Here is a 16,372-nt window from a genome sequence, read left to right on the forward strand (position 1 = left end):
TTTGCTTGTTTCCTGATTGTAAAAGAAACTCTCATGTGAAATTCTTTGAAAGCAGGGATGCTATTGCTTAATTCAAACCAGTGTGTCTTCAGTAATTCAAAAGGCACTACACTGGCATAAACAGGCAAGATCTCAGTCCTCAGTTGCTACATGGAACCTCTTCTTCCTGTCCTCATGGACAGAAGAAATGGGTTTCCTGCAATCACTTCTCTGATACCAAAAGGTGGTGGAGTTTGAGGTGACTTTCTTGTAACTTTCACACCACCAGCCTATTTTCATCCTATCTAATTGTGACAACTAAGTGAGGAGCATCCTGCCATGCTTGGATAGGCCAGTGAAGGGGGAACCTCTTGAATGTTGCTTACAGATATTAGATATTACATCTGAATGATAAATTCAGTAGTTTGATCTGAAAACCAGGCATCTTTTACATATGTAAAAAAAAAATGCCATATTAATGTGAAAAAAAGCAGCAGGTGTAAAAGGAGAAACAATAGAAAATTGCAGGGGAAATATTTTTATTTGTATTTTTTGGTGTGTGAAGCAAATCAAATGCATATCAAATCACCTTTCAAACGAATGTCTGTTTCAGACGTCCTGGGAAGTTCTTATGATCTGCAGTACTACAAAAGTAAATATTAAGCAATAAAACAATGAGAAGAGATATTGAATGTGACTCTACTGAGACAAAGTATTACATGCTTCCTCTAAATTTCATTTAAGCTCAGTGGCTTGTATAGAATCCAGTTTTGGAAATAATCTAATAAACTGAATATGAGACTGATGCTACTGTGCAACTAAAGTTTTCAAGGTACTAAGCAAACACTGGAAAATTTATGGCATATAAACGTTTCCATATAAATGGAACATATAAAAGGGCAACCAGGCTGGTGAGAGATCTCGAGCACAAGCCCTGTGAGGAGAGGTTGAGGGAGCTGGGGGTGTTTAGCCTGGAGAAGAGGAGGCTCAGGAGAGACCTTATTGCTCTCTACAACTACCTGAAGGGAGGTTGTAGCCAGGTGGGGGTTGGTCTCTTCTCTCAGGCAACCAGTGGCAGAGCAAGAGGACAGTCTCAGGCTGCTGAGGTCTTTTCCAACCTGGTTGATTCTGTGATTCTGTGATGTGGTTTCATACAAATGCTGCCACATTAATGACTTTTTCCACAAAAATCATCACTACTTTTATGTTGAAGGGAGACAAGTTCAGCCTTTAAAGGACAGACATTGCATACCCTACCTGAAGATCTGGGCGGTGGTCATTAGGCAGAGATTAACTAGTTTGGGAAAAATAGTAATTGAGGGTGATTTTAACTGGAATCTAAAGTATTTCAGAAAGACAGGACCATGCTTCTAAAGATGAGCTGTAATATTGGCCTCTGTCAGTGTTAGCATGGTGAAGTCTCAATTTATTAAAACCAAAAGAAGCATATGTTCTATTAATATAAGTATGGTTTATATCTTTAATAAGAGGAATTCAGAGTCTCATACTGATCCACATACTAAGTTATATTCCCAGAACAAGTTTGGAAGATGGAAAAAGGAATTGTTTAAGCTGATTATCGGCACATAGCTTCCTAGAGCAAACAGTTCTGAGGAGAAATAATTTAGGCTGAATAAAAAAAAAAAAAAATAAATTGTTGCACAGGGTTGTTGGCTAAACCAAACACATTAAGTTTCTAGTCCTACTGCAATTATGGGAGATTTGAGTTCCTTTTGGGAAAAAAGCTACCTGCCCCTCCCTACCCATGTCTTTAAAGAATGCATTACTAAATGTAAAGAGGCTCAGTCTCTTCTTGCACCAGCACGAATTGTTCTTTCAGCTTTTTGTGTGTTGCTTCCAAAGATTATCTCAAGATGGGAGGGGAAATCCCATCTGCACATTATGCTTTCTTTCAAAAATGGGTAGGAGGGTGCAGGAAACCAAGCAACAAGAGTTGCAGCACGCCCTCCACTGGGGTTTGTCCATTTCAAATGCTGTTGGTGTAATGCATTTCAAATCCTCTGCATTATAAACTCTTTTTGTCTCATTGGCATAGGCCTTGGATGCTGAATGCCTGGCCCAGTTCTTGCTAAAAGGCAGAGACAAAACTTCTGGCTGTGTCCCCATTACGACTGCTCCCGACTGCTGAACTCCAGAGCCTTGCAAGCAGGGTGCCTGCTGCTGAACACTGGAAATGTTCTGAGCTAATGAAAAAAATCAAACTATTTTAAACCCTTCTTAGTCCTGGTTTTGACCAGTTTGGGAGTGTGTCATGTACGACACCAAACCAGTATGCATGCAGCTAATGTCCCTGGAGCCCACAGGCCAAAGTAACTGAGGTATTTGGGCTACAACAATGGTGAAACACGGTGGGGTGGGAGCCAAAGGAGTTGCAAAAAAAAAAAAAATCTACACTTCCTGGAGGGGAACTTCAGTTGACTAAATTCTTTTTATTGTTGTTGTTGTTGCTGGACCCTTCTGTGGCCTTTCATGTACCCACACAGACTGGCACACACCACGGCCTCAGAATGAGCTCAGGCTTGAGTTTGAGGCTGTGTCAGATTTCGGGGGGTTGAGGCTGACTGTATGAGTTCACCCCTCTTTCTCTGAGCCTGCAGTGCAAGTGTAAGTGGTACTTGGAAAATGTGACCCTCCTTGTGTTGTCAAATGAGAGGATCTTGAGTAAAACGAACTTCAGCAAGGACAGCCAGGCTTTTGAGGGTTCCTTGTGGACTGTGCTCACAAGTATTCATGCCTTGAGTGTGATGCTTTTGCAGCTGGTACACACAGCGTGCTCCACAGCTGCCTTCCCACTCTCTGAGAAGCAGCAGCTTGGCCTGGTTTTGTACCCATTAATTAGTCACATTTGGCACATGGAGTCTGGGAAAGGTAGAAGACCTGTGCCATGGCTGCTCCCGGCAGCCCTCTCCTCCTCTGTGCCCCCAGGGCAGCAGCCAGCAGCTGGCCCTGATCTCCCTGGGGAGGTAGCTCACCCAAAGAGGATTAAACCTGGGAAGCCATATTGCTTTGGGAAGACTGTCACAGGTGTATCGTTGCTCTGCAGTGCAGGACAAGCCTGGTGTGGGCTGGAGGGGAAAAGCAGGACAGGGATCACAAAGCCTGTGTGGTCACAGAGGCTGTGCTTGGCTGGTGTTTGCACTGAAGGGGCTCTAAGTTGGTAACTTCAGGACATTTGAGGCAAGGTGCTGTTGGACGTGTTTGTGGGGAGCATGTGGTTTTCTGTCACCCAACCCATTCTGCTGTTGTCCAAAATATTGGGGATGTAAGGGGAAAACACAGCCCTGAAATATCAGTGAGTATCACACAAGTGAATTTTCTGTCACTGGTGACTGGTCTGTCAGTCCAGTTTGGGATCAGACACAATAATAAAAGGAATTTTAGCATCCTAAGGTGGAAAGTAGCATTTTTAATGCCACAGGAAGTGTTAAATGAGCCAAAGTGAGCCTGGATCACACTGTGTGGGTCCAAACAGCAGTCGTGCAACCTTTGGTGTGATCCTTCACTGAAGGCAGAAATCTGTCAACTAGTTAGGATCATGAAGGCTTGCACGGTGCTTGGATTTACAGTTCTGGTTAGGCTCATGTTGTCAAAAAGTAGGCACAATTTGAACAGTAGGACACCTGCCTGTCACACTGGAAAGCTTGGCAGTTACAGTGGGCTGGGGACACGAGCATGTCATGCAGGACCCTCGGGAATCTGGGATGAAAAGGCTCGGAGAAAATGAGCAGCATGTATCAGCACCTCCATGCCACAGAAGGGATCTCTGCACAACTGAAAAAGAGGATGAGTAGTCCTGATGCCAGAGGCTGGGAGCAGGGCATGAGCCTGAGAAACAAGGGCTTGTGAGGGTAGGTGGCTGTGGGGTCTGGCTGTGTGGTGGCTGAGGGCTGCTGTGTTCCACACTGCTCCTGTAAAGCCTGCCCAGCCCCAGCTTTCATTGCTGGGAAGGCATTTCATCTTGTTTCACCTTGTGGTTTGAGGTATGGCTTCTGTGGGTGGTATTCCTCTGTTAACAAAAGGAATATTTCTCTAAATACTTGTATTTGTACGGCAAGGAAAAATAATGTGGATTTTTTTTCTTTTTCTTTTCTTAGCAAATACTGTTGCATTGTGGAGGTATCATGAGTGGCTTTGTCTCTCTCTGATTGCAGGGGTTATTTTATCAAATTGTTAAAAGATAGGCTTGCTAAATCCTTATGAGAGAGTGACTGTGGCCTGCTAGTTTTTCGTTCATCCTCAGGCTGGAGTTAAACTTTCCACTGATATTTAAAACAATAGCATTTAAGCTCTAACACAGTTAAAGAGCTTATGTGTTCCTACTCCAGAGGTGAGACACACTGGCAGTGGTTATTATTTGTTTTACTTCCTTGCCTCAGCTTGAAAACTAAGGAGCCAAAAGAAAAGTTCTCATTTTGATATTCTGCAGAACTAAATTGCTTCAGTGAAAGAAAAGGCTGCTGTGCAGTTACTGATGCATAACTGTTTGAGAGTTTTTAATATTAAGCTGTCCTTTGGCTATAGGGATCTCATCTGCATATTTTTTCTGAGCACTGATTGGTTGAGTGATCAAAGGGTGGAGGTTTGCATAACAATGTGATTATTTCAGAAAAACTGTATTGGAATTGCAACCTTTCCACTTTGATTTGTTTCTGTGATGCTTCTACTTTAACTGTCTCCATTGTACACATTTTCAAAGTACTTAGTGACAATGAAGATGGTTCCTAACTCCTACATCTTTCAATTTTTTTTTCCTGTGGCCTGTAACATGCAATAAAAATTAAATAACTTACACACAGAAAAGGGGGAGAGGGGGATTGTGGGGGAAAAAAATGAAGGAGAAAGAAAATGTTTTGAGTTTTATTTTGTTTTTCTCAAAGCAAAAGGTGTGATCTGAAGCTCCTACTCCTCTCTTTTCTTCCCATCCTGCCTCCAGGGCTGTGCATGATTTTCCTCACTTTGTAGATAGAGTACCAATTCTGATCCCTCACTAATATCTTTTGGCTGTTGGAGAGGAACTAGTTTTTGGATCTGTATGAATGTAAATTGAAGTGAGAGAAAGGAAGATGGCACCAGGGAAAGATGACTGGAAAGGGAAAGAATGGCTTTCTAGATTTGGGGGTTGTAACTTCAGTTCCATTTGCAGTAAGTTTGCTGTTCCTCTGTGTGTGTAGTTGTCTTCTCCTCTGTCCATTACTATAAGGCATGGTCATAACTGGACAGATTTTTGTGAACGGCATCTTGAAAATGTGCCTACTTTGATCTTTTATTTCTGTTTTGCAAAATAGTCGGGAATTCAACCTGCATGGAAATGTGTTTTTTCATGGGGTAATGGCTCTGGAGATGCAAAGCTAGAATGCAGTGGGCTTTAAACAGTGTGGCCAAAGGCAAGGGTTCACATCTCTTAAGTCACAATTGAAATTATGCAGTAAATCAGTGTCACATGCCCCCTGATTCTGGAGCTTTTCAAGTATCCATTTGCAGCTTTTTTTCCTCATTCAAAAAGGCGAACATTTCCCTTGATTCTGGTGTTTAGCTACACTAGACTTAATAATACTCTTGTCATAAATTTCAGTTTGAAGTACAAATTAATTCTGCCCATCAAAACGTGTATTAAAAATGAATTTTAAAATCTGTCTCAGAAGAATGAATCAGTTAAAGTATTGTCTAAATTAGCGCATAGCATAAAGATTGTATCTTTACCAAAAATGTTTTGTTCTTTGGTTATTAAGTATTAGCTAAAATTATATAGCCAATATAGTCAAATATCACGTAACAATGAAAATGGAACCAGAGCCATAAAAATCTGCAAGATCTTAACTAAATTGATTTAATGTAATCAGGACCTGGTTGTCTGTAAACAACACTTTTATTTACTGCTTCAATTCACTTTACATACAGCATCTATGTCTCTTCCATGTTTCTTTGCAGTAGTTCAACAAGCAAAAATAGAAGGTAGAATGGTTGCCAAAATGGAAAATTTAGCCTAAAAATCCGGAATAAATTGATAAAGTCTTCTTCAACTTTGTTTTCTCAATTATTCATACTGGTCTCTATTTAATAAGATTCAGTCTGAGAGTAAATATGTGGACCTATTTCACAGGGACCTTAGACTGAACTGCAGAACTACATCCATGCCCAGTTAGGTCATATGGAACATTATCATCCAAGGCATTTCTGATGGGGAAAAAGCAGGACAAGATACTCTGGAAAGTGTTCTGTGATTTTTAAACCAACCTTGCTCATGATGATCAGGCTGAACGGGAAGCCTGCAGGCTGGAAAGCACATCAGCTTAAAACGTGTTAAGTTTTCTTTCTTTCTTTCCGTTAACAGTTGAGCACATCTTGTGGAAATCGTGTTTTTCTTCACAATCTGTTTGCTAAAGTAGAACACAAACCCAAGAATGCTTGTGCATGAGAGTAATTTTCTATAAATGAGTAGTATCACCGAGTTCAGTAAGAGCAGTCACGCACAGAATTAAGCACACGCATGAGCGTTTGCAGAAACTTGGCAAGTATGTTGTTGTCATGAACAGACTGCCCAGCTTTGCTCCTAATGCAGCTATAAATTCTTGGCTTGATCCTACTTTGAGTAGCTCTCGTTGTATGAGCCATAAGCTATTCTATTGTGCTAAGCCTAACTGAGGATATTTCTCTTATTTTGTCGTAGCAACAAGAGCAAGATCCCACAAATCTATACATCTCAAATTTACCTGTTTCCATGGATGAGCAGGAACTGGAGAATATGCTGAAACCTTTTGGACATGTCATTTCCACCAGAATATTAAGAGATGCTAATGGAGTCAGCAGAGGAGTTGGCTTTGCCAGGTGAAACCTTTACTCTTTTTTGGTTTGTGCACATTTTTTGGCTTTGGTCCCTTGCAAGCGCTGTCAGTTCCGTAATTCTGAAGCCTCACAGCTATGGAAAATGTAGAGCAGCAACTTTATCAGATTGTGCGTCTGTTCTTTCCACCAAGCTGAAGAATACCAATGCAGAAGGATGCTCATTTCATCACTGTAAAAAATAGTTTTGTGTGTGTGTGTGTATATATATATATATATATATATATATGTAAATAAAAATAGCTAGGAATAGTGAGCTATCCACTCAAAATCAAGCTTGGATAATAATAAATGTCCTACAGCCAAAAGCACACACTTGGTGTGTTTCCTCAGTAAGGAAGCTGTTTAAATGCTTAGCAAAGGTTTTGCAGTAGAAGAAAGTAAATTTAACAGTTGGAAGAGAAAAGGGAAGGAACTGTAACTGAAGAAACCTGGCTTCCTTGAAAGCTGCAAGAAGCTCAGGCTTGTGAGAAGCAATATGCCTAAGCAGCCAAGGGCAACAGCATCCTGGCTTTTATTAGAAACAGTGTGACCAGCAGGACCAGAGAGGTGATTGTCCCTCTGTACTCACTGTTGATGAGGCTGCAGCTTGAGTACTGTGTTCAGTTTTGGACACTGAAGTACATGAAAGACCTCAAGGCACTGGAGTGGGTAGAGAAGGGCTAGTAAGCTGGTGATGAAAGGCCTGGGGAACAAGTCCTGTGAGGAGCAGCTGAGGGGACTGGGGCTGTTTAGTCTGCAAAAAAGGAGGCTGAGGGGAGACCTTACTGCTCTCTACAACTACCTGAAAGGAGGTTGTAGAGAGGTAGGCACGTGTCTCTTCTCACAAGTCACTGGGCAGTGACTGGCTTGAGAACACCCTGAAGAAAGGGACTTGGGGGTGCTGGTGGCTGAGAAGCTCAACATGAATCACCAGTGTGCGCTTGCAGCCCGGAAAGCCAATCACATCCTGGCTGCATCAAGAGAAGCATAGCCAGCAGGTCGAGGGAGGTTATTCTCCCCCTCCACTCTGCTCTGGTGAGACCCCACCTGGAGCACTGCATCCAGTTCTGGAGCCCGTGTTACAAGAAGAATCTGGCGGTGCTGGAATGTGTCCAGAGAAGGGCCACCAGGATGAGCAGAGCGCTGGAGCACCTCTCCTATGAGGACAGACTGAAAGAGTTGGGGCTGTTCAGTCTGGAGAAGAGAAGGCTCCGAGGAGACCTTACTGTGCCCATCCAGTATCATAAGGGGCCTACAAGAAAGCTGGGGAGGGACTTTTTAGGGTGTCAGGTAGTGATAGGACTAGGACGAATGGAACAAAACTAGAAATGGGTAGATTCAGATTGGAAGGAAGTTAGGAAGAAGTTTTACACCATGAGGGCTGTGAGACACTAGAACAGGTTGCCCAGGGAGGTGGTGGAAGCCTCATCTCTGAAGGTTTTTGCAGCCAGGCTGGATGTGGCTCTGAGCAACCTGATGTAGTGTGAGGTGTCCCTGCCCATGGCAGGGGGGTTGGAACTAAATGATCCTTGAGGTCCCTTCCAACCCTAACAATTCTATGATTCTATGATTCTAACTACTGAGAATGAGAGGGAATGACCTCAGGCTGCACCAGGGGAGGTTTAGACTGGACATTAGTAAAAAATTTTTCATGGAAAGGATTGTCAGGCACTGGAACATGCTGCCCAGGGAGGTGGGTGTGTTTAAAAGCCATATAGATTTGGTGCTTGGGGACATGATGTAGTGACAGACTTGGTGGAGTGGGTGAAATGGCTGGACTTGGTGATCTCCAAAGTCCTTTCCAGCCTGGATCAGAGGTCTGGCTGGTTTGACTCAATGATCTCAGAGGTGTTTTCCAACCCAAACAGTTCCTTGATTCTATGATTAGGAGGAAATATTTGAATATAACAAGCCCTGTTGGAGTAGTCAGATATTTTACACAGAATGGGCAACTTATGATTACTATGTACTCCATTGACAATGCAGCTAGACAAGTTCCCATGTTTACTCTCAGGAATATTTACACAGATTCTTTTCAGCTTGAAGCATTCTTAAATCAAATAGTTTTCTTATGGAATAAAACAAGGAACAGAGAGCAATGTATAGAAAGGTATTGGAAAAGCAGGTAAGAAGATAAATTTGCAGTTGTGCTATAAATCAGTCTTTTAAAAAGTCCAAAATTATTTTCTACAGAATATTTCTGACTTAGTGCTTTGTAGAGGAGGCAGAATGACTTAGCTTGTGAATTTCTTTTTAAATACACCATATTTTGGTATATCGTGGCACTTGTCTTAGTGTCATAACACCACTGGGTGAAATGGGGTCCTGCATGATAAAAAGGCAGCTTTCAAGGTAAGTGACATTGCAGTGTTACCTTTGTCCTTGATGTGAAAGATCATCATCCATAAAGGATGTTAAGATAATGTTGTCTGAATTGAGATGGAAGAAGGCAAAACGTTTATACTGAAAGATGACACACTGTTCTTGTAAATAATAATATGAATTCTCTAGCTCACTAAATACTGATCAGTCTATCTGACAGATAATCTTGCACTTAAAACATCAGCTTGTTTGTGGAAATGTATGTAATTATGTAACATGTTTCAAGAAACCTTTAGTAATCCAACATGAAGGGTGTGTAATTCACCATGCAAACATCAGAGGGATAAACCCTTTGCTCCATCAGAGTATACAGCAGGTCCCATTGACTTGAATAAGGCCAGATTCAGATTCCTGGGTTTGAATCTGAAGTTTAGGTCCAGGAATTTAGAACTGTAGTCGAATGCTGACTTCTGTCCTTGGAGAATTACCAGTACAATATCTAATTACAAGACCACTTGGCCTTCTTTTTGTAATAATGTGATATTTGGTACCCTTTCTTTCCTGCATGGAAGCCAAATAGATCAATTTGCTTAGCTTTACTTGTAGTCATGAAGGTTTCATTGCAGTGCACATGCTGCCTAGACATAAATACAGCACAGATAGGGGATGGCAGCTGTATTTCAGTCCAGATAATATTTCAGAAGTTCAGATCAGCAACCCATGTGGTCATCCTGGCTATTACACCTTTTGACTTGGGGCCTTTTATTACAGTGTATCTTGCCTGCTTGTGGAATGTGCCCTGCTGCCTAGCATAGCTCTTAGGAAAAGCCACAGAAGCACAGGAGAGTAAGTTAACTTTGCATACACTAAAATGATGCAGCACCCAGCAATTTTGATATCTGATGTTTCAAAATTATTAATTTAGCACTATTAGCACTTAAAAATCAGGTTTTGGTTCTGTGGATAGTCAGTCTCAAAATTAGTGTATTCAAAAATAAATTGGAAGTAAAGACTTATGACAGAGAACCTTTGTCAGATTGTTCTCCTGAGTATGGCTAGCATTTTTATAGTAGTGTGGGTAGATACTTAATAATTTATAACCTGGGTAACTTCAAATATTCTTATATCAAAACTGTCTATCTCATGTCTACCCACATTAGAATTCTGCTGCCTTTCAAGGATGCACCTACAAAGCTAGCTCTCTTTTAAACTGTGAAAGTATTTCCTTTCTTTTGCATCCTTCAAAAGCAACTGAGAAGATTTTACCAAAACTTTCAGGGCATTTCACTGTGGCTCGAACACCACTGTGTCTAGTTGTGCCCTGTGGGAGGTTTTTGGGAGGAGAATTAAGGAGAATGAGCAAGGGGCTGGAGAAGGGAAACCTTAGACTCCAGCTGTGTGTCCACACAAGACCATCCAGTTAAAAGGGAATTGGCATAAACTGGACACTCACCTTTGCCTTGCCCCTGGCCCATGCTTTGTACTTCAAAACCATGCTACCTGGCTCGGAGCTCTCCACGGGATCTGGCATTCTGCAGGGCTCATGTAGCTGCTGTTTGGCAGTGTGGGGTTTCTGCTGGCACTGGCAAGCAGAAGCTGGGGCTGAACAAGCCTACCATATAGCAGAGAGAGAAATTAAGAGGAGGAGGAGGGGCAAGAAGTAGTTACTAGAAGTACGGAATTTTTAAAAGGAGGTGGTGTGGGTGAGAATCTTTGGGTTGAGGCTGTTTTAGGATTGCACGTTGAAAAAGAGAATGACGCAATGTTGCCCTTGCTCAGGAGGGCGACTTCCATCACAAGGCTGAAAATTGTAGGTGTTTCTCTGAAATCACTGTTGCTGGGAGTCATCTAATGACTTCAGCATCTGATCCTTCATTTTTAGAAGTGTAAGTGTAACAAAAGCATAGTCCTTCGTCCTCAAAAAAGCAAAGGAAAAAAGTCACAGAAACTGGATCTGAAGGTGCAGTTTTAAAGCTGATCTCCTGTGGTATGACTTTTGCAAACAGGGCATTAGTGGTGGTGGTGGTGATGTGAGTAAAAAGCAGATCAGAAGTAGGAAGTGGCAAGGCCCTCGAGTGAGGCTGAAAGTCCTGGGTAGGAGAAAGTATTCAGAGCATTGAGGGAAATATTTAACTTCATCCTGAAGATGCGTTGTCCCTTCCAAAGAGGTAACTGTATGTGCTGAAAGACCTGGCTTTCTACAGGTACACAAAGGGTGTGTTCTGTATGTTAAGGTGGGAGAAGATAAATAACACAATCATACTGGATCCAAAGCAGTAGTGATATTTTGCCAAATGAAAGAGGGAATATTTAGAGGGAGATTTCTGAGGATCAGTGGTGGTGCTACTTTGGGGGGTGGAGAATTGTTAGCAGCACTAGGGAAAAAAAAATCAGAGGGTTTAAGGATGCATCTGTGAGGAGGAGAAATGCATTATTCTTCCTTATTCAAGGGTTTAATTGAAGGCACTTTTGCTTGAACAAATCCATCATCTGGGACAAGAGTGCAGTTTTAGGATCATTCCTACTTTCAACTGGAAGAATGATCTGCCATATCCTATGTCTTACCCAGGAAATTCTTCTCTAATCAGATATCTCAGATGAAAATGGAAATCCCAAACATGCCCCAAAGACTTTGTGTGATATCTGTAAAATATCCCAGTGCCTGTGGGGATAAATATCCACTGAAAGCCCTAAAGGTGAAGAGAAAGGGACAAAGAAAGTCAGGAGCCATCATATAATTTGCCTGAGGAATTTTCACAATCAAGCCCAATGTAGTGTGAGTTTAATTGGAGAACTCCTTGGGAAGTGGCAAAGCAGGCAAGGAGGCATTAGGGAGGGGCTGGTACCTCTGAATCAATGAAATAGGAATTGTTTTTTATAACCCCACAGTAAAATGCTATTCAAGTAATATATAAGTATCCTCCCTATAGAGATAGCCATACTAATCATATCACAGATATGTGTACCTCACTCAGTGGAACAGTGGAGCAAGTGTTTTGTAGGTACTTTTACATGACAATGTGTAAATGGAGAGTTAGAAGCCACTGACTTTTATTTTGTTTGCTGTCCTGTAACTTAAAATGACCTTGCAAGATTCACCCTTGCAAGAGACATTTTACAACACAGTCATAAACCTCTGAAAACAGAAATTTATGGTGGAAATACTGACAGTCAGACAGTCAGGTATTGCACTGCTGATGGACACCACTGTAATACTCAGCCTGAGACTGTGAAGACAGTAGCATAAATCAGCCTGGATCTAGGCAGAAATAACTCGGTGTTCATGCTATTCTTTTCCAGTGACATGAGAAAATCTGTCTAACACAAACTGCCATAAAAGAATGTTGTGATGCTGTTCCCAGCAAATGACCAAAGCCAAGAGATTCTCAATTAGCTGTCTCTAGAACAAAAGGAAATATCAAGGAGATGCCTCCATCCCTTTGTGACAAATCTGGAGGGTCTGCAGGGAGGCATTTACCACTTCTTGTTGGAAGTTTGGGCTTCATCCATGACTTTTCCCTACCTAGTTCTTTTGGAAGAACTTCCAGTGGGATGCTTTTCTTTGCCTGCATGTTTTTTATTAAACCCATCTCCTCTTTGTGTTTTACATGTCTTAAGTTTAGTATTCAACTAAGCAACTGAAAGGGAGCAACAGAAAAAGGGAAACATGATTTCAAGTCCTCACCAAATCATTATTCTATTTGTAGAAATTTTGCATGGATTCCAGTTAAAATGGATATGCTCCAGTTTCCGTTGTAGCTAAGTGAGAGAGCTGAGCCTTTAATTTGTGTGTTCTTTTCCTCAAAGGAAAAGAATATACAGGATTTCAGGGTTTTTCAGGATAGCATCAGAGTCATTTAGTTACACTGGATTTCTTCTGAAACAGAGGTTCCTCTATGGAGGGCAGTGTAACACTGTGCAGAGATACTCAGACAGCTCAAAAGTCACCTTGGCATATAATGGGCCATGCTGCAAAGTACAGTATGGATCATATCCCCAGAGATGAGGCACCTATCCTGTCCTCACTGGAGTGATTTCTGTGGATTTATATATTCAACAGAGATAGCAAACAACTTCCTGTTATTCATGCAAGCAGTACTGAACATGAAGAATTTACAGGCAAGACTTTCTGAGAAAAGATACAATTCATGAGTGATGAGCAGAACTTGTCAAAATTAATATCTCTTCCTAAGCTGTAAGTGACAGAGGGAATGGGTTTTTTTCCAAAATAAAATGGATACAAACCAAAAAGCACAAACACCTTGAAGCAATCTCTTACCAGCTGAAAAGTTGAGGAGATAAGACATCTAAGTCAGTTACAGAAGAGAAGAATATCATAAGCTGCAGTCACATCAGGATCTTAAAATGCCTGGATTTTTAATTAGCAAAATAAATGAAATAAATTAGTGAACATGTTGCCATAGAAGGATGAAAAATAGAATATAAGGAGATGCTAAGAAGCCTTATACTAATAAAACATATCTTGCATATGAAGAGTATTTAAGACTTGAAGATCATTTTCCCTAACCAGTTCTATATCTCTTGCAATTGAAGTACTCCCAGTTACCTAATATTGAGATAATACTTGTCATTTGAAGTCACTAACCAGGGGAAAAAAAAAAAAAGCCCATGTCTTTTCTATCTAACATGTTCCAGTAGATCATCTTTCTTGCAGTTAAATGTTTCTGCCTAATTTCTCTTCAAAATTCATCCAGTTCTTGTTACAGATTTCTGGGTAATATTAAAGAAGTGCTTACTACTTAGGACTTACACAGTGCTATCCGACTGCCCCTCTAGTCATCTTTTTGATATGCTAAGTCCTTGAGTTCTCTGGTGTGTATTCTCACTATGGCTTCAGTTCTTTAGACACTTCCACAGCATAAGATTGCTACTACCAACATACTTCCACCTTAGAATCATAGAATCAGTCAGGGTTGGAAGGGACCACAAGGATCTTCTAGTTCCAACCCCCCTGCCATGGGCAGGGACACCTCACACTAGAACTCTTTGTAAACTGCCTTCAATAAATAAACATTGCCCTGAAAGTTTTATCATTCCTGCACTTAAAAATACCAGAAAACAACTCCATTTGTACACTGACTGTAGCATAAATGTAGTAGTAACAACTTAATTTTTAAACATTTACTATGAATATGGGAAAAAAAATAAATACATACAGGCCTGATTTTCATTTACATTATTATTATTAAGCAAAGTGACTATAGGGTATAGGTAATCCACACCTACATCTTACCCACTGGTAATTACATGGTACTGAATATTTCTTATGTAATAATTATTCCTGGTAAATAAATTTATTGTTTCTTGACACTGTATAAACCTTTGTGTACTAAGCATGTTTAAGAGATTTAGTTTAAAATTATTACTTTTCCTTTTTTTCATGGTAGAAGTTCCCTATTACTTAACAACAATACATAAAGACAGCTTCAGGGCCACTATGCTCTGTAGAAAGAGTAACACACATTTTTTAAATTATCTAAAATAAGTGTTTAACACCAATGCATGAACATAAAATTATTTTACTTACTTAAGCACCTCCAATTCTTTTGGTTTTGTTTGTTTTTTCTTTTTTTTTTTTTACTAATCATACTGAAACATCTTAAATTTTCAAACTGTGACTAGAAAACAAAATCATAAATAGTCTTCCTTTTCAGATTTTTGAAAATTCCCTTCCTTTCCAAATGGATAGAGTATAGAGGGGCTAGTTACTCACACTTAGGAACTTTGCAACTTAATTTTCAGAACCTACAGATATATAGACACAGGTCAAAAGAAATTCTCACTGTTTAGTTAGTTTCTTTGGTTTAGATCATAATTTCTACCATTAAAAATACAATAAGAATCTGGCCTCTAGCTCAGATTTTTTTTTTTCTTTCTGCAGTCTGTTTGCTTATTCAAAATAATAGTCAGATATCTTACAGTTGTCTCCAAATTCTATTTAAACATGAAATGTTATCTAAGATCCTCTTAGAATCAGCAATAAAAATATCCTGGTGAGGAGAATTTTAATATGGTACTTTGTGAATGATCACAGATTTGCATGACCATGTAAAGCTCATCTTCCCCTTTCTAGTGGGACTGTTGAATATCTCTGTCTTTCAGTGGAAGGTTTTGAAGCATCTAAGATCTTTATCTTTTCTCTAAATTATAATTTGCCACATTTTTGTTCTATCAATTGTGAAAAACCCCCGACCCTAAAAAAATAAAACTAATTGAAGTATAGTTTGTCCATCTCACTCAAGTTTCCACATACATTCTAGAACAGAGGAGTGCCACAGCTTTTGGGGGAAAAAAAAAAAAAAGGTAGAATTTGTTAGTGTGGACCTAATAAAAGTGTATTTTTATTTGGTCTCTTCCCAGGTATGGATAATCTTTATGGCTAAAACAAGTAAGAAGAGAAAGAGGAATGTCTGAATCGAGTGTGCAGATAGGTTCAGCTCATGGGCAGGCACCTGCCATGGACAATGACACCTAAGTGGTTGATGTTGCAGAGTGATAATCAGTGATGATCAGAGTTTCCACTAATCTAGAACTGGGTTCTTGAAATGGAAAGTATCAGACAATTTTAATAATGTATCTGGTTGCTCTATACCCCTCATTCTTCCCAGTCAGTCAGTGAGCTAATCATCCTGAAGAACAGAATTTGAAAGGGTTATTTCTTAAAAAAAAAAAAACAAAACATGCATTGTGGACAAGCGAAAATCATAATTCATACTTAGGTGGCCCTGGGATAGATGCCATCCTGATTAGTTAGTGGCTGCTTGGCCTAGCCTCGGCATGGCTGGGAGGAAGGACTGCCCCACAGGCACACATTGCAGAGTGCACATGAGCACTCCAATAGGGGAGACGAGAAGTAGGCAGTTGTTACTCAGCAACACATCTGAAGGAAACATATGTTTGTCTATTGTGCTGCCTTTTCAAACTGAGTTGATAATGCCAGTGTCAGTTTCAAGTGAAGTGTGTGCCAGATTACAGATAGCTAGCATGTGAGAGCCATTAATTGTGAAACTCGAGAAGCAAATGTGCACGTTCTCTTTCAGACTGCTATTTGAATGATGTCCTTTTTATCCTAGAACACTGTGGATTTCACTTTCATTCTCTTCCCACATAAAATGCATGAAGTGCACTGAGTCTCTTTCACTTGGCAGCTTATATATTGCATTCTTTGCAGGGACTGCTTTGGCTTGTTAAAATGTACCCCATGTAT

At 40.5% G+C, this 16,372-nt stretch overlaps 1 protein-coding gene across 2 annotated transcripts in view; it reads left to right on the forward strand.

Annotated features, from left to right (window-relative positions):
* Positions 1–16,372, forward strand: part of RBMS3 (RNA binding motif single stranded interacting protein 3) — a 688,691-nt gene that overhangs the window by 546,112 nt on the left and 126,207 nt on the right. For both annotated transcript variants that reach the window (XM_054384815.1, XM_054384816.1), the window contains one exon: positions 6,668–6,825. In XM_054384815.1, the coding sequence (XP_054240790.1) occupies positions 6,668–6,825 (158 nt within the window). The remainder of the gene's footprint in view (positions 1–6,667; positions 6,826–16,372) is intronic.

The sequence above is a fragment of the Indicator indicator genome, chromosome 11, assembly GCF_027791375.1.
Source record: "Indicator indicator isolate 239-I01 chromosome 11, UM_Iind_1.1, whole genome shotgun sequence".
In the NCBI taxonomy this organism is placed as follows: domain Eukaryota; kingdom Metazoa; phylum Chordata; class Aves; order Piciformes; family Indicatoridae; genus Indicator; species Indicator indicator.